This window comes from Centroberyx affinis, unplaced genomic scaffold (assembly GCF_046629955.1).
Source record: "Centroberyx affinis isolate AG114_WGS23_722 - 3 ecotype Tasmania unplaced genomic scaffold, CSIRO-AGI_Caff_v1 ptg006648l_1, whole genome shotgun sequence".
In the NCBI taxonomy this organism is placed as follows: domain Eukaryota; kingdom Metazoa; phylum Chordata; class Actinopteri; order Beryciformes; family Berycidae; genus Centroberyx; species Centroberyx affinis.
In genome coordinates this window covers 7,183-29,782 of record NW_027283373.1, presented here as the reverse complement: position 1 = coordinate 29,782, position 22,600 = coordinate 7,183, and the positions used below count along the sequence as shown (strand labels likewise).

Sequence of the window (22,600 nt, the reverse complement as noted above, 5' to 3'; positions counted from 1 at the left end):
CTCTACTGCTTTATCCAGCTCATCAGAAGTAATATCAGCATCACACAACTCTGCGAACTCATCGTCTATGCGGGGAATAAGATTTTTGATATGGTTGAAGAAAGAGTTAGCATCATCAATAGAAAAGGCTGAGGAATATAATTTACTATAGAAAGAAACTACTTCCTTAGCAATCAAGGCTGGATCTGTATTTACTTGATCATGAATCAATAAAGCTTTGATTGAGTTTCTCTCCTGCCTCCTCTTTTCTAATCGACAGAAATATGATGTGCTTCTTTCCCCTTCCTCTATCCATTTTGCCCTGGATCTTATGTAGGCCCCTTCGGCTTTTCTAAGATAGATTTCATCAAGTTTAGTTTGCAGAGTTTGTAATTTATGTTTATCGTCATCAGTAGGTGACGTCTTATTGCTGCAGGTGTTTATTTCTTTAATGATGTCAACTTCTGACAATTTGTTACTCCTGTTGAGCAATTTTCCAAAATTTATAGAATATTCCCGAATTTTAAATTTTAAGAATTCCCATTTAGAAATATAGGATGTCACAGATTCATCAGTCACCACATTAGAGATTATGGTTTTAATGCCATCATAAAATGATTGGCATTTTAGTAAACTGGAGTTGAATTTCCAGTACCCTTTGTTTCTGCAGCAAACACCAGGGGGTTTAAAAATCAACTTAATAACAGAGTGATCTGTGAGAGGAGCTGCTGACATACAGCAGTCAGAGACAAAGTCCATCACAGAGAAAGAAATTAACCAGAAGTCTATTCTTGACTTTGCTGCATTATTTGGTTTGAACCAGGAATATTGCTTGGTGTCCGGATATTTAAGGCGCCAAGGATCTAACAAGTTGTGAGTGCTGCAAAAATCAGATAGGATAGGGTTATAAGAACTGTATTGACATTTGGGAGGATATCTATCAAGCCATTCGTCAGTAACCATGTTGAAATCACCCCCCATAATTACATGTGCAGTTGGATATGTGAGCTTAAGGTTTTCAATGGTGATAGAAACATCCGAAATTAACTGTCTATTTTGAGTTAGGTTATTAAATCCATAAACATTGACCAGAATACAGTATTGCTCATCAATGTTCAGGACGCAGATTAGCCAATGACCATTATTACTAATTTTAGATGTCATTAATTTACCCGGTGAGTTACAGAACAGAATAGCCAAGCCTGCTGATTTAGTGGAACCGTGATCAAAAATAATTTTATCTCCCCATTGGTTTACCCAGAATTTTTCATCCTCCGGTTTTGAGTGTGTTTCTTGCAAAAAAATAAAATTTGCTTTTTCGCCCTTACAAAATAAAAATATTGATTTTCTCTTTGTGTTATCTCTTAAGCCCCTAGCATTAAGCGAAATACAGGAAAAAAAAACATTCATTATGAACACAACCTAGCAACCGCTAGTGAATATTAATAAGTCCAAATGACAGTAATTGAAGAGAAGTGAAAAAGAAGCCCAAAAAGTAGGCAATGTCCCTTCAATATCAAATATTATAACTAAACCATCCAACCTGTTTGTTACAATCAAAAAGTAGTTTTAGTGCTTATTCGTATAGACCATAGTCAGTATACCTTGTGTGTCCCTTCTAAGTGATTCTCTGTCCATCAATGTATCCAGCACCACCTCTGTAGTAAGCCCGTTTTCCAGCTGCTCTTGCTTGTTGTATCTTTGGCCACAGCGCTGCTCGCGACTCCCTGTCAGCCTTGCAGAGATCTTCGATGAAGCCGATCCCGATCTCCCTGCAGACCACAGAATCCTTGGTCATCCTCCACAGCGCGTCTCGGTGTATTCTCTGAGTGAACTGGACGATGACATGCCTTATTTTGTTTTCTTCACGTCTGCCTAGTCGGTGAACCGAGTCCACGATGTGGTTGATGTTCGGAGCCCATGATGGGGAAACCTTCACCAGCAACTTAGCAACCACTTCCCGTGTGTCTTCTCCTTCTTTTTCCTTTATCCCCCGGATCCTGAGATTCCAGCGACGCTTATACCGTTCAAGTTCTAGGACTCGTTCCATTAGCTCTATGTTGTCTTTCTTTATTGCCGACACTTCTCGCTCTGTAGATTTTAGCTGAGTTTTGCAATCTTTGATCTCTGCCGCATTGAAGTCGACTGCCTTAGCTATGCTAGTTAGCATGACGGTGTTCTGCAGTAGCTGGGTACCGAGTGTGTCCACCTTGTCAGTTAGTTGTTTTATTGCTTCCAAGACGGCATTCATTCCTTCCATACCTTCTGTCCCTGTTTCTTTCTTTTTAGTTGCTGGTGGGTTCGTTGCCGGCGAGAATGGGTCTTTTCTTTTGGAGTTTGCGGTGGAAGTTTCCATCTTAGCAGCATAATCATGGCAGGCGGTTACCTCGTTGCAGCGGGCTAAGATAGGAGTTTTTTTCGTCGACATGGTGCAGTTCTTTTTTTTCTTTTTTCCCTTGGTATTGTAGTTTAAATACTAGCGGACATATAAGCAGTTCAAAAGGTCCAAATAATTAGGACTGGATAGTAAAGTGTGTATAAAACTGGGACAAACAGACAGAGCTCAAAGCATAGGCTGCACCCGGTCCGCCATCTTGCCGGAACTCTCGAAGTCTCTGCTACTTAGCTCCGCAGCTAAACTCGCAGCAAGCTAGGTTTGGCGCGCTAGAGTGACGTCAGGCGGGAGGGGAAATCGCCTGAGCAAGCCGGTGTCGAGTGGAACAACTTCCCGTTCTGTTTTTCAACTGACCACCGAAGGAAAAAGTCAACAAGTCCCGGAAATGTGTTCAGTCCGTCAGCTGAGAGCGTCGGTGAAGCAGCGACTAACTGCGGCTGTTGAAGAGATATTTGGGCTGTTTGAAAGAACGATAGCAGAGTACGAAGAAGAGATTGATCGCCAACGCAGGCTGCTGGAAGATGTTCTGAAGCCTGAGATCCAGATCGACAAAGCGGGTTTGTAGAAGGTTTTTCTACATTAGACTCACTGCACTGATCTCAGTACAGTGAAGCTCACCGCTTTTACATTATTCTACAAGCTGCTGCCTGTAAACTAGGGGCACGTTCAATCTGAAAACAGTGCGCACGGTTTCCGGTGTTACACCCTAACTGGTTTCGACACTGTCTGGTTTCCATACGCTTGCGTGAGACTGTTTTACTTACTGCAGCAGATGTTGTCCGCCTCTGTCAGCAGATTCACTCCATAAAGACACAGTCTGTGGCAGGGATAGGCAAGCACGTGCCTGCCAAACACCACACCAGGGGCACGTTCAATCTAAATACGGTGCGCACCGTTTTGCTACGGTTTCCGGGTTGAACGTCATGTTTCCTCGAATCGGTGTGAAACGGGCTTTGAGGTTCGTTTTCTCTCGTTTGGTGGGTGTGTCAGATCTGTTAGCCAATCAGCAGCGACGTGTATAAACCCCGCCGCATTAAAAAGGCAGTGCGCGCAATGGATCAACAGAAGTCCTTTACTAATGTGTCCTCTGCAGCTTCCTGTCTGCAACAACTGAACTAACTAGAAGACATGTTTGTATCTTTTGCTGTTTGAACCATGTGGAGAGACTCTTTCATAAACTTTTCTACTCCACTCTACTCCTCTAAATATATAATGGTAAATATTACAATATCATATCACAACAACAGTGATCAGCAATAATGATAGGCCTAATACTCATAATAAAATAATTAGCTCATATAGATCGTAACACAGTCTGAAGGTAAGAAGTGGATTATCCTTCACCTGAAATGTTTGCCTTTTCATCCTGAAATGCAAATGAGGCAAATGCTGGATCACTATAATTAGGAAGCTCAGTTTCCACAAACCCCTTCACTCCATTGGGATGTTCTCTGCTGTTCTGGACGGCAAGAGCAGTGACTGTAACATCGAGTGTATTTTGTAGTATTAAAAACATATTTAAAGAACGCAAAGAATGTCCTCCTCAGCAGCCGTAGTTGCAACGCTCGCGTAACACAACAGGATGTTCAACGCTCCACCGTTTCCGTTTAAATAAAGGTTTTGCTACGCTTTGTCGGGCTGAGCGCAGGGCGGGTGAAACTGATCCCTGGATGTAGACTTTGGCTGGAATGAAAACCTGCATACTGCCGGCACTCTCTCTCCCTGGTCTGGTTAAAATGTTCGCTTTCATGGCGATTGGCGCAAATATACTGGTGAACTCTGTTATCACAGCTTTTCAAAGCACTGATCACACTGATAAAAATAACAAAGTACACCTGCGGGCTTCGATCCCGCGAATACAAAAATGACTGTCATCCCCAACTCATGCTCCATCATTCTACACTACAGGTCTTACTGTAGTTACACGAGTCGACTCACTTTACCATTGGCTGTGCTACACTGGTGATTGGCTATATCTTATATGGAAGCTTGTTAAATTAACTTGTTACCCATGAAGATAGATCGGCCTTTTGCACTGTTCGCTGCAGGCTGATAGTTTGGACTGCCCGGTTCACAAGAACTGACAATGTCTGTGATCTCTGGCATGAGGCCACTGAAAACAGCTTGAAATTGTAATCAGAATTTAAAAAAGCCTTATTATGATTAGCGATTACAGTAGGCTACTTAAAATCACATCCAGTGTTACGGAAAGGAAATATATTTGAAATATATATTTTTTGGCCACAATGCATTTTGAATACATTTGGAATGTATGGGATCATCCGGAATACATTTTGAAAATGCATTTGAAGCCATGCAAAAATGTATTTCTGTCTCTAAAATGTATTCCAGACCAGAGAAGAAATATATTATATTATATTAGAAATACATTTGAAATGAATTGATAATACAAATGCATTTTGAAATCCATTTCGAAATCTTTCTTTCCGTATGTGTTGGCAAGGAGCTATGAAGCCCCATTTGCACTTGCAACAAGGCTACTGCGCTACAGCCACACATATTATTATATTATTATATTATTATATTATTATATTATTATATTATTATATTGTGTTAACAGGATACATAAAAGCTTTTGTTTTGATCGCTTTGTTTTACCACAAGCTAGGCTACTGGCTGATGTAGGCTACCTTCACTGACATGGATTTTCAGATTTTCTTTTTAAAAGATCTATAGACTAAAACAACTTCTTCATATGTCTGTAAGTCAGGCTAACATTGAATGTTACAGACAATAGGCTCATATGAAGATATCCCCATAATATCATAATCTTGTCAACTATTCAGTTATTAATCTATTCAGCAATTTCTCTGCTATGTTGCAATGTCTTATTGTCTTATTGTTTTATTAGGATGCCCATTTGCTGCCAAATTAATGACAGCTAGTTTTCCTGAGGTCCTTTTGGTTATGTATTTATTTACTTATTTATTTATTTATTTGTTCCGCTCATGGTAGCACACAGTTCCAGAAAAGAAAAAAAAAAGCAATTCACAATCAAAACACAACTCAGTTTACACATTCCATGACCGAAAAGGAGCAGGGAGAAGAAAATCTTATCTTACTCAAAACATAAACAATAGAAATAGATGGTCTGTCAATTACAGTTACTTAACAACCAATACTTAGTTACATGATAAATAAAGAAGAATCAAAAACCATACACAATAATTCACCATCAACTAAGGAAACCCATTACCTGACACATATATTGATGTATTGATGTTGCATTGTCTTTTGGCCCTGATGCAGCAAGTTGCTCTGGCCAAGAGTTTCTGCTAAATGCCCCAAAATTATAAAATGATTAACCAAGAGGGGCTTCTGTGTTGGTTGGGCAACTTGCTAATTGCAAATGACAGACCAGCCAAAAATAAATTCAGATCTGCTTCTCCAATACACTGTTCGTTTATTTGAAAATCATTAATAGGATATGTTAAATTTAGTCGACCTGAACAACTGGGACAAGTTATAATGTTTACACAAAACATTTTCAACTGCAATTTCTTAAAAATGGCGGTAAGTAAAATGTCTTCATATCTCACATGGGCACAGAAAATGTTGTATCAAAATTTGAGATTTCTCAAATTTACCAAAATGTGAGAGCCATGCATGCAGGAATGTTCTAAAATGGTGCAGTGAAATCAATTCATGTTTTTGGTGCACATGTCATAGTTTGAGACATGTGAATAATTATTGAAAGTACTGTATGTATTTCATGAAAGGTCAAAGTTGGGTCATGCAGGAACTTTGCTGCTGTGTAATTGACAGATTAATTTACTCAAATAAGGCATTTAGAATAAAACTTAACATATACACCTTCCTCAGCCTCATTTGCAGATAAGGACACTTCAGATGAAACTGTGATTATATCCAGTAAATGGCCTTTCTGGTCCTTCAAGCCTTGTTGAATGGGTTAAAACAAAAAGATACTCAACTGTGACGTCAGTGGACAACAAAGCTGTCCAATTTGCTTTTCTGAAGGCAAAATACAATGTTTTGAAATGGGTGTTCTGTCTCCATTATACTGTTAAAAGGAAAAGAGGCCACAAACTTGTGTTAACTAATTGTATTATATTTCAGCCTTACCTCAGCAGCTGCTGGTCAGTGAAGAAGAGGAAGAGGAAGAGGTTCCCCCTGAGCAGCAGGACTGGAGCCCCAGTCTGGACCAGGAGGACCCAGAGCCCCCACACATTAAAGAGGAACAGGAGGAAGTCCGGACCGGTCAGGAGGGAGAGCGGCTTGGAGGGCCGGAGGAGGCCGATATCACCGAGTTCCCGTTCACTCCTGTCCCTGTGAAGAGTGAAGATGATGAAGAGAAACCTCAGTCCTCACAGCTTCATCAAAGCCAAACTGAGGAGAACAGAGAGGCAGAGCCTCTAGCCAGCAGCTCAACTGAACAGATGAAAACAGAAGCTGATGGAGAGGACTGTGGAGTATCAGAACCAGCCAGGAACTTAGATCCAGCTAGTCATTTACAACCAACTAGTGATGGCAAGACTTCAGACTCTTCTGAACTTGAGACTGAAGACAGTGATGAGGATTGGAAGGAGACTAGAGAACCTCAGTCAGGTTTAGACTCAGTGAAACACAACAAAGTCCTTGTAAGTCATAGAGCTCATACTGGGGAGAAACCATTTAGTTGCTCAGTCTGTGGTAAAAGTTTTGTTTATAAAGGACACTTGAAGAGACACAGGAGAATCCACAAGGTGGAGAAACCATCTAGTGATGACAAGACTTCAGACTCTTCTGAACCTGAGACTGAAGACAGTGATGATGAATGGAAGGAGACTAGAGAACCTCAGTCAGGTTTAGACTCAGTGGAAAACAATGAAGTCATACGGCATAAGAGAGATCATACTGAGGAGAAACGCTTTAGTTGCTCAACCTGTGGGAAAGGTTTAAGTTGTAAAGGACAGTTGAGGAAACACATGAAAATCCACACAGGAGAGAAACCATTTAGTTGCTCAGATTGTGGTATAAGATTTGGCCGCAAGGACCATCTGCAGAGACACATGAGATGCCACACGGGGGAGAAACCATTTAGTTGTTCAGTTTGTGGTAAAGCATTTGGCTACAAGGGAAGTTTGCAGACCCACATGAGACACCACACAGGGCAGAAACCATTTAGTTGTTTTTTTTGTGGTAAAAGCTTTAGTGAAAATGGAAACCTAAAAACACACATGAGGATACACACAGGAGAGAAACCATAGGGGACGCCACTTAGTTGCTCAGTTTGTGGTACTCTGTTCGCCCGGAATCAAGCATTAAGGTCAGACATGAGAATTCATACAGGGGAAAAACCGTTCAGCTGCTCAGTTTGTAAAATAAAATGTAGGCTCAAAGGAGCAATGGTTTCACACATGAGAATTCATACTGGAGAGAAACCCTTTAGCTGCTCAACCTGTGGGAAAAGTTTCGGTAAAAAAGGAGATTTGAAGAGACACATGATGATCCACACAAGAGAGAAACCATACAGTTGCAGAGTTTGTGGGAGAAGATTTAGTCAGATGTCACATGTCAGAAGCCATAAGTGTGTTGGTGAGAGCAGCAGCAGGTGAAGCTGCAGAGCTGCTGGTTGAGCTGAACTGTTCAGCAGGAACAGAACAATAAACTAGAGACACATCATGATAGTCCATCATTCAGGAGGAAACCCAAACCCTTCTAGTCAGTGTTGTGGTTCGGGATGCAGCCAGATCTGAATACTGCTCACACACATCTTGTGTTAATGTCGGCTAATGTGAGAGAGAGAATTACTGTTGCTGCTCTTTGGCTCAAATTCAGTTTCAACATTCCCATGTGAGTTTACATGAAAGAAACTCCTGAGGCAGAAACCTAAAACCTTCTAGTCGTTGTGGTTAGAGATGCTGCGTCCCTTTAATGTTAAGTATTTTATGTTGAAATGTTTATGCAGCAGCAGAAGCACAGGAGACAAAATGTTTAAACTATCATAACTATATAACTGTAGAGAATGTAGATCAGTCCAGCAGGTGAAGAAGCAGTATGGTTTTGTGTTTTGGTCTGTGTGGATGCAGGATGAACAGTTCTGGGTCAGCTGGGCATCCAAGGCCATCTAACCACCATTCACAAGCAAGATTTACCATTGTAATATACAATAAAATATATTAGTAACACCATGTTTTTTTGTTTGTTTTAAATCACTACTGAAGTCATCACATTTTAAAATCACTGAAATCAAAAATCAGAAAAAAGGACATTTCCAGTTATTTTTCACCTGGGCCTTATTTTCTTAGTTCTTGCGATCATGATGATTGATTGTGTTCAGAATTTCATTGAACAGTCTACTTTCTAATTAGCTCATGCTCGTCAAAATAACATGTAAAATGCAGTATACACCCGTTTCAGACGATGGATAAATGGAAATCGGATGTCGGACGGAACCATTGCAGTCGAGTAACAAAAACAGGAACATTACAAGTGACAATATACAAATATACAAATACACAAGTAGAAAAAGACAAAATACATTGTACAACATGTCGGGTTAAAAGTGATCACAGTTCTGGTCTGCCTTGAGCCATTGTTGTTTGAGATGGGTCTTAAAAGTGGGACATGTAGGTCACTCCCTTATCTCAGGTCGTAGGTCATTCCAATATTTACTTCCCTTTACTGACAGCACAGTTTGTCCAGATGCACTGAGCCTCTGTGGCTCCTCACAGTCCCTCTGTGGCCCCGGTGCCACTGTCAGCCCTCTGTTCATTTAAAGGAGGTGGGGCAAGCCCAAGCAACGACTTGTACATAAAACAAGCATATTTGAAATTTTTGAAATCCTCAAAGCTCAACAAATTATATTGTTCCAGAATGTTACAATGATGAAATTAGGTTTTTTTTTAATCAAAAACTTTTATAGCTTTCTTGAAGAGTAATTATACTTACAGAGTAATACTTCTCATCGAGGAGAATTTTTGTCAGACCGGACTTCAAAGATTTTTTAAGCAGTCGGTCTCTATCTTTCATCAGTTTCCTACATTCAGCTCTCAGCCAGGGCAGAGTGTTCCCCTTTCTTTTATTTTGACTCCCCCTTCTAGTGAAGGACGCCGTCACTTCATTAACTGTTGCAAAAAATGAATCCCAGCTGCTCTCTTTGTCCCCGCTGAGGACTTTACCCCAATCAAGCTCTTTTAGAGCTTTGGTACTGTGTTGCACCGGGCTCTACTGTCTACTGCACTGCAGCTGTTGTTCATGATTTGATGTCAGCTTGCAGATTGTCTGCAGATCTTGGTTGCATTGTTGTGTTTACATTACAGACTACAGTCTGTGCTCCCTTTGCAGTGTGTGTGTTTCCTGTGTGAATTCTCTCATATTCCCTCTGATCTCTGTTTTGACTTGGCAGTAGCAGGCTCTCGCTCAGAATGCGTCTATAAGCTTCTATAATAATACATAATGTTTTTTATTATTATAGTAGGCTATTTATAATTTATTTGTTTATTATTGTATATTTTATTCTGATACATTATTTACTATTATTATTATTTATTATTATACATTTTCTTGTAATGGGATAGGTATAGGGGCCTCTGATCACCTTAATCCATCACTGCTGTTCACCCTGTGTATTCTGTCTATATGACAAATAAGCTGAATCAGAATCAGAATCAGAATCAGGTTTATTGCCAAGTAAGTTTTCACAGTACAAGGAATTTGCCTTGGTATGAAGGTGCATACAATAAACATAAACATGGAGAAAAATAATAAAATAAAATAATAAAAATAATAATAATAATACAAATAAAAACAATAATAATAATACAAATAACAAATAATACAAATATAATAAAAAAAATATAAAATATATATGTGCAATATATGTGTTTTTTAAAGTGAATGGAAAAGATGTACAGTTTGTACAGGAATGTGCAAAATATTGACCAGAGAATGTGCAAAGGTTACAGCATGGGGTATAGAGGGGGGGGGAGGGGGGGAGGGGGGGGGGGGTAAGGGTCTGTGTCAGTGGGGCTTGTTGATGAGGCTGCAGACGGGAAGAAACTGTTCTTGTGGTCTGAGGTTTTGGTCCTGATGGACCTCAGCCTCCTGCCAGAGGGGAGTGTTTCAAAAAGTTTGTGTCCAGGGTGAGAGGGGTCGGCCACAATCTTTCCTGCTCACCTCAGGGTCCTGGAGGCGTACAGGTCCCGGAGGCGTACAGGTCCCGGAGGCGTACAGGTCCTGGAGGCGTACAGGTCCTGGAGGGAAGGCAGATTGCAGCCAATCCCCTTCTCAGGGGAGCGAATGATACGCTGCAGTCTGCCCTTGTCCTTGGCAGTGGCAGCAGCGTCCCAGATGGTGATGGAGGAGGTGAGGATGGACTCAGTGATGGAGGTCTAGAAGTGCATCATCATCGTCTTCGGCAGGTTGAACTTCCTCAGCTGCCGCAGGAAGTACATCCTCTGTTGTGCTTTTTTGGTGAGGGAGCTGATGTTCACCCACTTGAGGTCCTGGGTGATGATGGAGCCCAGGAAGCGGAAGGACTCCACAGTGTTGACTGGGGAGTCTCTCAGGGTGATGGGGGTGAGTGGGGCTGGGTTCTTCCTGTAGTCCACAACCATCTCCACTGTCTTCACGGCGTTGAGCTCCAGGTTGTTCAGTCCACACCAGGACACCAGGACACCAGGACACCAGGACACCAGGCGGTCGATCTCCTGCCTGTAGGCTGACTCATCCCCACCAGAGATGAGCCCAATGAGGGCGGTGTCGTCCGCGAACTTCAGGAGCTTGACAGACTGATGACTAGAGGTGCAGCTGTTGGTGTACAGGGAGAAGAGTAGAGGGGAAAGAACGCAGCCTTGAGGGGAACCGGTGCTGATGGTCCGGGAGTCAGAGACATGTTTTCCCAGCTTCACGTGCTGCTTTCTGTCCGACAGAAAGTCTGTGATCCACCTGCAGGTGGAGTCAGGCACACTCAGCTGGGAGAGCTTGTCCTGTAGCAGAGCCGGGATGATCGTGTTAAAGAGCTGAAGTCCACAAACAGGATCCTGGCGTAGGTTCCTGAGGAGTCCAGGTGCTGGAGGATGAAGTGGAGGGCCATGTTTATTGCGTCGTTTACAGACCTGTTGGCTCTGTAGGCGAACTGCAGGGGGTCCAGGATGGGGTCAGTGAAGTTTTTGAGGTGTAGAGTAGGGGTTTCTGGCACAACTTCACCTACTTCCAAGGTGCATGAAGAAGGGAAAAAAGTCTAAAGAGGTCAAAACTCCAGCAACACTTGTAGTATATAGAACAACTTTATTGTTAGACCAACGCGTTTCGGCTTGTGGCCTTCATCAGGGTCATCATGAAACATATTACAGACAGCATTTAAATAGGGTAGCAGAAAAAAATTCAAAAAGGTAAAAAAATATAAAAGACAACCAATCATATACATCCACACACATATCAGCCAATGGGATACCTACAAGGATGGGTTGGGTATATGGTCATGTGGCTTCAAGCCAATCGTAGTCCCAGACTGGCAGAGAGGCAAGGGGAGTGTCCAATAAGGGGCATGAGTGACACCATATTGGGTCATAAACTGGAGAAGTGCAATTAAGGGGTGGTACTTGAGTTTGTACAGAGGAGGCCTTAACCCAAGATGTCTTGGGTTAATTGCACTTCTCCAGTTTATGTTAATTGCACTTCTCCCTGATGAAGGCCACAAGCCGAAACGTGTTGGTCTAACAATAAAGTTGTTCTATATACTACAAGTGTTGCTGGAGTTTTGACCTCTTTAGATGTTTTTGATGTGTGACAGCACAAGGCGTTCAAATGACTTCATCACCACAGAGGTCAGGGCGACGGGTCTGTAGTCATTAAGTCCTGTGGTCCTTGGCTTTTTGGGGACGGGGATGATGGTGGAGGTCTTGAAGCAGGCTGGAACGTGGCATGTCTCCAGTGAGGTGTTGAAAATGTCTGTGAACACCGGAGACAGCTGATCGGCACAGTGCTTCAGGGTGGATGGAGAGACAGAGTCCGGCCCGGCTGCTTTGCGGGGGTTCTGTCTCTTGAAAAGCCTGTTAACGTCCCTGTCCAGGAAGGGGGGGGGGGGTAGCGGCAGTAGAACTCATTCAGGTTGTTGGCCAGGCGCAAGTCTTTAGCAGAGTGGGGGGCTCTAGGTTTGTAGTTGGTGATCTGTCTGAGCCCTTTCCAGACAGAAGCAGAGTCGTTGGCTGAGAACTGGTGTTGGAGTTTCTCAGAGTACAGTCGTTTAGCTTCTCTCACCGCCTTGCTAAACCTGTACAACGCCTCTTCCTTCTCTGACCTTAGCTGTCTGAGTTTGGCTGTGAACCAGGGTTTGTCGTTGTTGTACCTCACCGTAGTGCGTGATGGTACACAGCTGTCCTCACAGAAGCTAATGTATGATGTCACAGCCTCTGTGAACTCGTCCAGACTGTCGGTAGCAGTCCTGAAAACCTCCCAGTCAGTGCAGTCCAAGCCCGCCTGAAGATCTTCCACAGCTTCACCGGTCCACTTTTTTGATGTCCTCACCACAGGTTTGCAGAGCTTTACTTTCTGCCTGTATGCAGGAATCAGGTGGATCATGAGGTGGATCATGAGGTGGATCGTGAGGTGGATCATGAGGTGGTCAGAGTGTCCCAGTGGGGACAGGCACTGCTTACTGTGGTGTAACAGCAGTGGTGGAATGTAACTAAGTGCATTTACTCAAGTACTGTACTTAAGTACAATTTAGAGGTACTTGTACTTTACTTGAGTATTTCCATGTCATGCTACTTTATTCTTCTACTCCACTACATTTCAGAGGGAAATATTGTACTTTTTTACTCCACTACATTTATTTGACAGCTTTAGTTACCAGTTACTTTGCAGATTTAGATTATTAATACAAATCAAACTAATAAATAATGATATATTTTTATAGGTTAAGCTACCCAGCAGTATATAAAGTAATTAAAATTAGCTCCACCTTTACCAGCTGCAACATTAAAGTGATGAACACATTAATGCATCAATAATTATAGTCCAATAACATGATATATATGATTCTGAAATGGGCCATTCTGCATAATGAGTACTTTTACTTTTGCTGCTTTAAGTATATTTTGATGCTAATACTTTTGTACTTTGACTTAAGTAAGATTTTGAACGCAGGACTTTTACTTGGAACAAAGTATTTTTACTCTGTGGTATTTCTACTTTCACTTAAGTCAAAGATCTGAATACTTCTTCCACCACTGTGTAACAGTGATCCAGAATGTTCTCCTCTCTGGTCGGGCATTTAATAATCTGTCTGTATTTGGGGAGATCATGGGTGAGATTTCCTTCACCGATTACAATAACTAAGGAATCCGGGTTTGTCCGCTCCACAGAGCATGCGCTGTGCCTCGTGCACGTTGGCCTGCGGTGGAATGTAAACACTTTAAGACACTTTATGGTCTGGTCTGAATGGAATGTAAGCTGCTGTCTGCACCATTTAAATGCCAATAAAGAAAATAAACATGGTCACATTGTATGCTTTATTATCCAATTACACCCGCTTCACTTTACAGGAGCCTGCATGTCCCAGAGGAAGTTGTGGCTATTCAGAAGGTTAAGTTTTGGCATAGAGCTGATTAGAGCCCCCAGTAACTGAATTTAATTCCAATGAGCAACCAGTATCATGTTAAATTTCTCACGTTTATAACAAACAAATTTTCAATATATTCTTAAAGTTACATTTTAAAGATTGAACCAAATGTAAAATGCACAGATTAATGGATATGAACTGTTTATGTTCTTGGCCCGTGTGCTCATGAACAAAACTAGACTCATGTTCAAGGTTTTCACTGTAGGTAGTGTCTAATGTAACAATATATAATGCAAGAGATCTTTTAAATGATTTTTTTTTTTTAATGAAAATGTATTGTAGGTTTTAAAACGTCTAAAGTGAACAAGACATCATCATCAGTGCCATTCCCCATTCCACGATTACATTTGTCTGGAGTAATTTGAGATTGCAAATGTCACTTGCAGCATAATGCCTCTCTTCAGATCCCTTGGCTGACTGAAGACAGTTGTAGAAAAGAAAATATAAATATTTGACATCAAACACCACATAGGATAAGAAAGCCTTTCCTATTTTTTGGCACCTAAAATTGTGGTCTGAAAATTAAATCCAGCATCAACCTTACAGGACATGGTCTTTCAGACCCTGGGCAATATCGTTTAAAAATATATCATTTCCCTTAGGGGCTAAAAGAACGTTGTCACTTAAAAATAGTTCAGGCTTGTCAAACACTGTACAGATGATGTACAGTCCTCCCATTAACACACGAAACACACTGTTCACAAACTTCTGAGCTTTGTCCATCTTCCCTGGGGGGGGGAAGTGCCTCCAGTGGCGCCTCTGGTTGATGGAAGAAAGCATAATCTTCATCTGAGGAAACTGTTGGTGGAGGTCAAGCAGGTCCCTCTTCATCGCTCTGAGAAGCTTTTCACACGTCCAAGGTCATTGCCCCCACAGTGAACCACTAGCACATCTGGAGTAGTTCTTCCTTTAAGGCACTGGGGGAGGAAGGGAAGTAGGTCATCCCAACACATGCCTCCCCTGACAAACCACTGGGCTTCTCTTTACTTTTTTGTGGTGTATTAAATTAGCTTGTAGTGTAGGGTGCAATTTTCTAAATTACACGTACATGTGGTTATTATGCCGCTTCTTGATGTGAAATACCTTGTTTAGCTACTTTTTCTGAGTAGCTTGCAGTGTAGGGTGCAATTTTCAACAAAAGTGGAGTATTGCTTAATACTTCCACTCTTTACAGTTTCAAAGTATCTTCCCCAACACTCCAGAGAAGCTGCATCACCAAAGGCCAGCGGTGTGTGGCACATGTTTAACATCTTGGCTATGAGAAGTTACCCTGAAGCCCAATGTGGAAAAGCCTGATGACCGTCGTCAGCTACAGGAAACCATCCCCCACACTGCAGACAATCCAGGACTGACAGACTGTCACAGACTGACTGGAAATGATGAACCTTATTTTTATGTATTTACAGGTTTCACACGTCAGTCTGATTACACTGGAACCACAAACAACTCTGGCAATGAGAATAGAAATAAAGTAAGTACTTAATTGTTTTCAAGTAGGGTCGGGTAATATAAAGTTTATTTACTGTAAGACAATAAAGATTTTTCCACAGTAGAGATTTTGTCATACTGTTCATACCAAGGCATAAATCTCTTTAGTATCTCTGGTTGTATAAGACCATTCTGGGAAATGCTGTAAATGAATGAGCAGAACTGCTTTATGGCTATATGGGATTTCCAGGATTTGTGTACCTTCATTTGTGAGGTTAATAATTTTCTAGATTAGCCAAAAAAGGATAGTCCCGTCTGGATATTTTATCTCTGAACAGTGTTTTTTTAATTGATTTTCCAGAAACTTACAGTGTTATATTACAGTGACAAGATTATATCCATATTGCCCACCCCTATTTTCAACCATTGTATAATATGTGACACCTGCATATTTTGAACTAATTTTAAAATGGTCGAAGACTCAAAAGATGGACAGTACTTTAAAATGGTGAAAAACAGAATGAGGCATGAGATGAACAGCAATAATAACAGGAATTAACACGTCAGAAAAAGAGGCAGACCACAATTCAGGCACTTGATGTGTGGATTTATTTATTTTTTTGTTACAGGACAGAACCCATACAGCAAATTGCTGTCCCCAAACACCAGATGAGATGGAGATCTCAGAGAGTATTGTCAGTGATCAGCCAGAGATTACTGGCAGTGACCTGATGGATTCATCTTCTGCCACTGAAGAGGAATTATCTGTGTGAAATGGTAATTAGGGGTTTAATTACATAACCAGAGGTGGTGAAAAATGCATTTGATAACTTTGCATGAAAACAGTAGTGCGGGTATGAATTTATTCTATTATTTGCAAATTAATAAATAAGTTATGTTTCTTTATTTCAGACCACTGAGCAACAGATTCCCCTTTCCCCAGAAATGTCAGATGAAGAAGAAGAACAACAAGCAGAAGCAGAAGAAGAAGTAGCAGAAAAGGAAATAATCCGAGGAAAACCACCTTCAAAAACCCCAAAGGCAATGGATCAAAATGCCCATGGCGGTAAGCCTCAACAACATAATATCAAAGTGAAAATGTCCTCAAACACTGCACATCAGCGAATCTGAGAAGCCTTATTCAAAACTTACAAGACATCTGCAGCAGAAGCATTCTGATAAAGTTGAAGTGGCTAAGGCACTTACACGCAGCCCCGGATCAACCATGCGCAATCTTCTTTTGAGCAAAGTAAGAAACATGGGAAACTACCACCATAACTGCTCGGTGCTGTCCTCTGGGAAAGGACAAATCGTACCAAAAAGGCAAGCGACCTATCCATCAACAGCAACAGACTATCTGCCTTGCAAGTTTTGCTTTGCTATGTATGTCAAAAAAGACCTCTGGACTCATCATAAGCGTTGCAAACTACAAGTGAAAGAGGATGGGCCAGTGAAAAGAAAAGTTCAGGCAAGTTGTTCCCTGATGTTGCCCATGGACACTGCAATTTCCAGCGGACTTGAAAAAACTCTTGAAAACATGGCAGATGACACTGTAGCTCAACTGGTGAAATCTGATGTGCTGATAATTTCCCTGGGTGAGAGAATGTTCCACAAAAAGGGAGAAGTTGGACGACATCGGGCAGACATCAGAAATAAGATGAGGGAACTTGCCAGACTTGTTCTGGTGGCAAGAAAAATTGACAAAGACATTGTCTTTTTGAAGGACTTGATCAACCCAGGAAAGTTCAGCACAGTACTTGAGGCTGTAAAAAAGATGACCGGGTTTGATAACTTGACAAACAGATTTTCAGTTCCCTCAACAGCACTTAAACTGCGCCGTTCCCTTGTGAAGGTGTCGTATATTTTGCAAGGAGAGGCTCTGCGTCAAGAGGACGATGCCTTAAAGGGAAGAGCAGAGCAATTCATCAAATTAATTGAACTGGAATGGACAACACACGTCATCCAATGCACTGAAAACCTTGTATCAGAAGAAATGGAACAGCCCCCAAATGCTGCCTCTATCGGAAGACATAAAGAAGCTCCAGGATCATTTGAAATGCCTTGAAGAGGTCAACAAAAAAGCTCTCATTGACGATCCATCACTGACGATGACTACTTAATAGCCTTAACTTTTGTAAATCAGCTCAGAAAAAGGTCCTATTTATTTGTCAATGTTAATGTTGGCCTACTTGACTATAAAGGTTCTGCAAAATAGGAGACTGACCATCAACAGCTATGTGTATGCATGTAGCCTATTAATTTATGTTTTAGCCTATTAGAATATTAATGCATATAAAAACATTCTGTGTGCTGTGTGCGCACATTAACAACTCGTGGCCACCTCTAGACATCCCTTTGCCACCCCTGGGCCTCCCCAGTTAAAAATTCCTAGAACCGCCACTGTTAATAGAAGATATGAATGTTATACTGTTTTGAAAACATGGGGTCTTCAGCTTTCAGAATCTGTAAACCAATTGTATGTTGTCCAAAATATGTCTTATTACTTAAGATATGTCTTATTAAGAATTTTAACAATAAAGTCGTGCAAAAATAAACTTTGTAAATATAAGAGCAAGTTGTGATCAAAAGATCCGGGATCGTTTTCTCTTCAGTCTACAATAACATGCTTGGTATCGCTGGAAACTAGAAATTCCGAGCTTTCCAATTACCAAAAACGCACCATGAATTGGAACGAAACATGTCCGCCATTTCCGGGGAAACGTAGCAGTCAAACTTCACATTTTACAGTCATACTGACAAAAATCTATGTTCTTTCCCAAATATTTCACAAAGGCTTATGTTATTTTAGCCAAACAGCACATTTTAGTTTACGTTTCTACTGTAAGTCTGGACCCACCGGGAGTCACAGCGAACGTCAGAGGGGATTCCCCAGCCATTTCAGTCCAGACAGACTGGAGCTCTATGGAGGGAGCTCTGGCTCTTTGTCGCCATCTGGTGGCTGTATCGCAGTACTGACACCAATGAGCCTTATACCGTTCTGTTCCTCTGACTCAGACGAAACTGAGGATAGGTTACTTGGCACTGAGGACCCTTGCATTCATCTGCCTGTATAGCATGGAGCTCTTCAGTCATATATGAATATTGATTAATATTAATTGTGTTTATTACTATTTCAATGTTTTTGGGAGATGTATGTTATTTGTAACATGGCTATATGGAAATAAATAGTGTTTTGAAGTAAAACTCCCAGTAAACAGTCAACATGTAAACAGTAAACATGGCCAAAACATGGAGACCGCCTGAGTATATATTTATAAATTGTATCATAAATGTTGTATTTTAGTGTATTTTCATCAAATTTACAGTTACAGTTGTAGTCAAAGACTATGAGAAGACATTCAGTTGCATCATTATCCCATGGGATCTGGGTTATAATGGTGATATTGCCTTGAAATTTAGAATTATATACTAGGCGAGGATGAAAATCTTATTTTTACCTTTATTGCATCTCCATTTACTCTGGAATAGTAATAGATATAGGTTTACTTACACTGGATTCATATTCCTTAGCTTCTTACCTATCAAAGGAGACCAGAAATATGCATATCGGCCTTATGGTTGAGGAGCTATTCCTGATTCATTTTGGCGTTTTTTCCTAGGGCTAGGGTCAAAAGGCTGCGTTATTCCATTGACTGTAAAAAATATCGTCTGCATGGAACACCTTGACATTTGTTGACAAGAATTGATGGTGGTCATTTTCATTCATCCATTTATTCACTTACTTACTTTATTCATTTCTTTATAGGGAAATCCAGAAGGCCCTGGTCACAGACTGAGAGAGAAATCGTTGAACACCATTTCAAGGACTTCCTGAAGGAAATGAAGATCCCTGGGAAAGTGGATTGTCAAAGATGCTTAAATGAAAATCAGACTCTAAGGGATAAGGCAGTAAAATACTTTGTGCACAACAAAATGATAACTATCGAGAAATTTGTGCCAACAGTATTAAGATCAATAATACCGGGAGCCTGAATCCTGAGAGCTCGCATTATGGAGCATCAGTGTGTCGTAACATTGAAACGATTGTTTTTGATAACTTGATTAATTTCTGTAACTACAACTGTTGCTAGAAATATTGAAGGAAGGCACAGCGGACCCTCTCTGACCCCAGCCATCCCAGCCACAGACTTTTCACGCTCCTGCAGTCTGGCAGGCGGTACAGAAGCATCCGGACCTGAACCAGCAGGTTCAGGGACAGTCTGGACCCGCAAGCCATCAGGCTACTGAACTGCTGACTCTATCACCTGCACACATACTACAGTAACACAATTTTAACTGGCCACTAAGAATGACTACTGTTTAAATACTTTTTACTTTTTAAATAACTACTGTTACATTGTTTATATTGTGCACATTGTTTACCACTAATCACTTTATTTTATATCAGTATTGCACTACATACCTGTTTTCCCACGACTATTTAAGATACCTCTATTTAAGTTGTCTACCAATATTATTGTTATTATATTTTATTTGTCTTTAGGTAAATACTTTTATATTATTCACACCACACTACACCGCTTCTTTGCACTCCAGACCTTATAATTACTATGTAATTACTATGCAAATACGGTTTTTATTTTAACCACTAACTATGCCCGCTTCTTACTTACTGCCCTTTACTTTTTTTTTCTTTTTTTTTTTAACTTATATGCCTTTTTTGGTTACTTATATATTTGACTTATTATGAAAGTTGTGTTGGCTCTGAGTCTAAGAATTTTCATTACTGGTAATGATGTTGCATTGTTATCAGTGTATGACAATAAACTTGAAACTTCTGCATTTTTTGTACTGATTTCTATTTGTGGTTGTAGGAACCTGTGTTATGAATATTGCCATCCAATGCAGAGTTAAGCCGAATACAAAACACTGGAGAAATGTAAAAAAAAAAAAAAGAAGAGAAAACTAAACAGGTTAAGTATCGTTCCATACCATTCAACAGGGGACCAGTGTCATTTTGTTCAGGCAAAGAGGACTAAAGTCATTCTATACAGTCCAAGTGGGGACCAACTTTTCTGTTTCAGAGCGCAAAGTTCCAAACAAAAGTCAACATATAAAGTATATTCATAGATCTGTATCCTGTTGTGATGGTTCTGAGATGAGCTGTAGGTAGCTCATCACTATTTCAATGCCCATTAAAAGCACTAACATACCAGTTAAACTGTACGTGCTAAAGAAACATTTCAGTTGACAATACTGGGATGTAAAGACCAATACCTGCTGAGTCTCAGTGTGAACTTAATGCAGCATTGGTTCTGTGCCTTTCACTTTATGCAAACTCTCAGCTCCATTGTTACGATGCTGCACCATCTCACAGCCCTCAAATATGCCTTCTCTATTCGCCAATAAATGTATAACTCCATGTGACACAGATTGTAATCATCAGAAAAAAACAAATGACAGTTTAGTTAAGTATTCTCCCATGACAACAATGCAGGCAAGGAGTAAAAAAAACTCCAGTACACCCAAAACCTTATGGACTATAGAAGTTTGTGTTGCAGTAGTTTAGCAGTGGGCTTTGTGAGGTGAATCCATCCTCTAGCTGATTTCTCCCTTGTATCTCAGACAAACTGATGACTCCCAGAACCTCCTACATTTTCCCATACCATGTTAAATTGTTGTTCTCTAGCAATACCTTAATATCAATATCCAAAATACTGTAGGTCCTAAACTATTTTTGTTGCTTTACTTACATATATCATGATAGGTTGCCATTGTGTTTTCACAATACACCCCACATTTGAAAAAGCTACAGTGCTTTGTCCCCAGTACATTGCTAAAAAACACTTTACTAAAAAATAACAACACTACAGAATAGATTATATATTTAGTTTAGATTATTATTTTCTCTTAAGAATGATCCATTTTGCTTATTTCTTTTTTATTCATCCATGCTGGAGTGTGAATGTCACTCCATGCTATCCAAGAGGGAACTTGTGTCATTACGTACCAGCCAACAGTGGACTCCTGTCGTTCCAGACATACCAAGTGTGGACCTTTTTTCTGTGATGTGCATCAACAAACAAATTGCATTCCTATAAGTGTAGACTGAGCACACAAGTATACTGAAAAATTGATTGACATCCAGTGCTTGTGAAAACTGGTCAGGTGAGTATTTTGGGACTGAACAATTTTAAAGGTCTAGTTAAAGTCTGATGTCAAATCAGTTTTTAGCGATTAATTAAAACTGAAAAGAAAGGATCTTACTGTTGACCATTTTATTTCTAATTTTATCCTGGTTGTTTTTCTATTTTTCTTCCTTTTTTTTTAGATTCTAAACTACTTATTACTCTCCTGCCTTCTGGGTAGCCATTTATTTTAATACAGTGTCGAGCTTGAAACTTGAGACATCCACTAAAGCTGAGCCTTTATATTTTATTACAAAAACATAACAGATCATGTTTCAAGAGACTGGTTTCTTTAAGTAGCCTGTTTAGTAGCCCCTCTACAGTCTGAAGGACTGACTGGGGCTGCAAGTCATTCACACTATGGAGGAGTGTTAAGTGTGTGAGTGAGTCGTTACAATCCCTGCTCCAGCCTGCAGGGGCAGCACTGAGTATGGACTTAACACTCACACACCTGCTGGTCCCCTCTTGGCTAAAGTTAAAAAAAATTCACCAGAGGGTTTTAGACATGATTTTAGCCCTTTACACACTTTTACACACCTTTAGACACCTTTACACGGCTTTGGGAAACACTGATCGACATTTTTCACCATTTTCTGACATTTTATAGACCAAACAACTAATCAGTTAATCGAGAAAATAATCGACAGATTAATCGACAATGAAAATAATTGTTAGTTGCAGCCCTAATAGAGGCCTACACAAAGTGTAGCCCAGGGGCCTCTGATCGCCTTAATCCGCCACTGCGGTTCACCCTGTGTATTCTGTCTATGTGACAAATAAACTGACTTGACTATTAAATTACCATCTAACAAACAAAAGTCACTCCTCTATCCAAAATCCATCATAGCTGTGTCTTCATTCTACCAGAAGGTGGCGCAGACTTTGAACGTGCCCACTCTCTCTCTCTCTGTCTCTCTCTCCCTCTCTCTCCCTCTCGCACAGTGGTAGTGGTGGTGGTAGTGTGTGTGTGTGTGTGTGTGTGTGTGTGTGTGTGTTGCTTGTGACGTCTCGCCGAGCGGGAGGAGCAGCAGGAGAAGAGGAAGAGACGGCAGAAGACAGACC

The 22,600-nt window shown here is 40.7% G+C and overlaps 1 protein-coding gene across 1 annotated transcript; it reads left to right on the top strand.

Moving 5' to 3' along the window:
- The first annotated feature begins 6,707 nt into the window (after window positions 1-6,707).
- On the top strand, window positions 6,708-8,475 carry LOC139638907 (gastrula zinc finger protein XlCGF57.1-like). Its single transcript, XM_071512938.1, has one exon. It carries the CDS (start codon window positions 6,793-6,795, stop codon window positions 7,600-7,602), a length of 810 nt encoding a protein of 269 aa, XP_071369039.1. The 5' UTR covers window positions 6,708-6,792; the 3' UTR covers window positions 7,603-8,475.
- The last annotated feature ends 14,125 nt before the right edge of the window (window positions 8,476-22,600 follow it).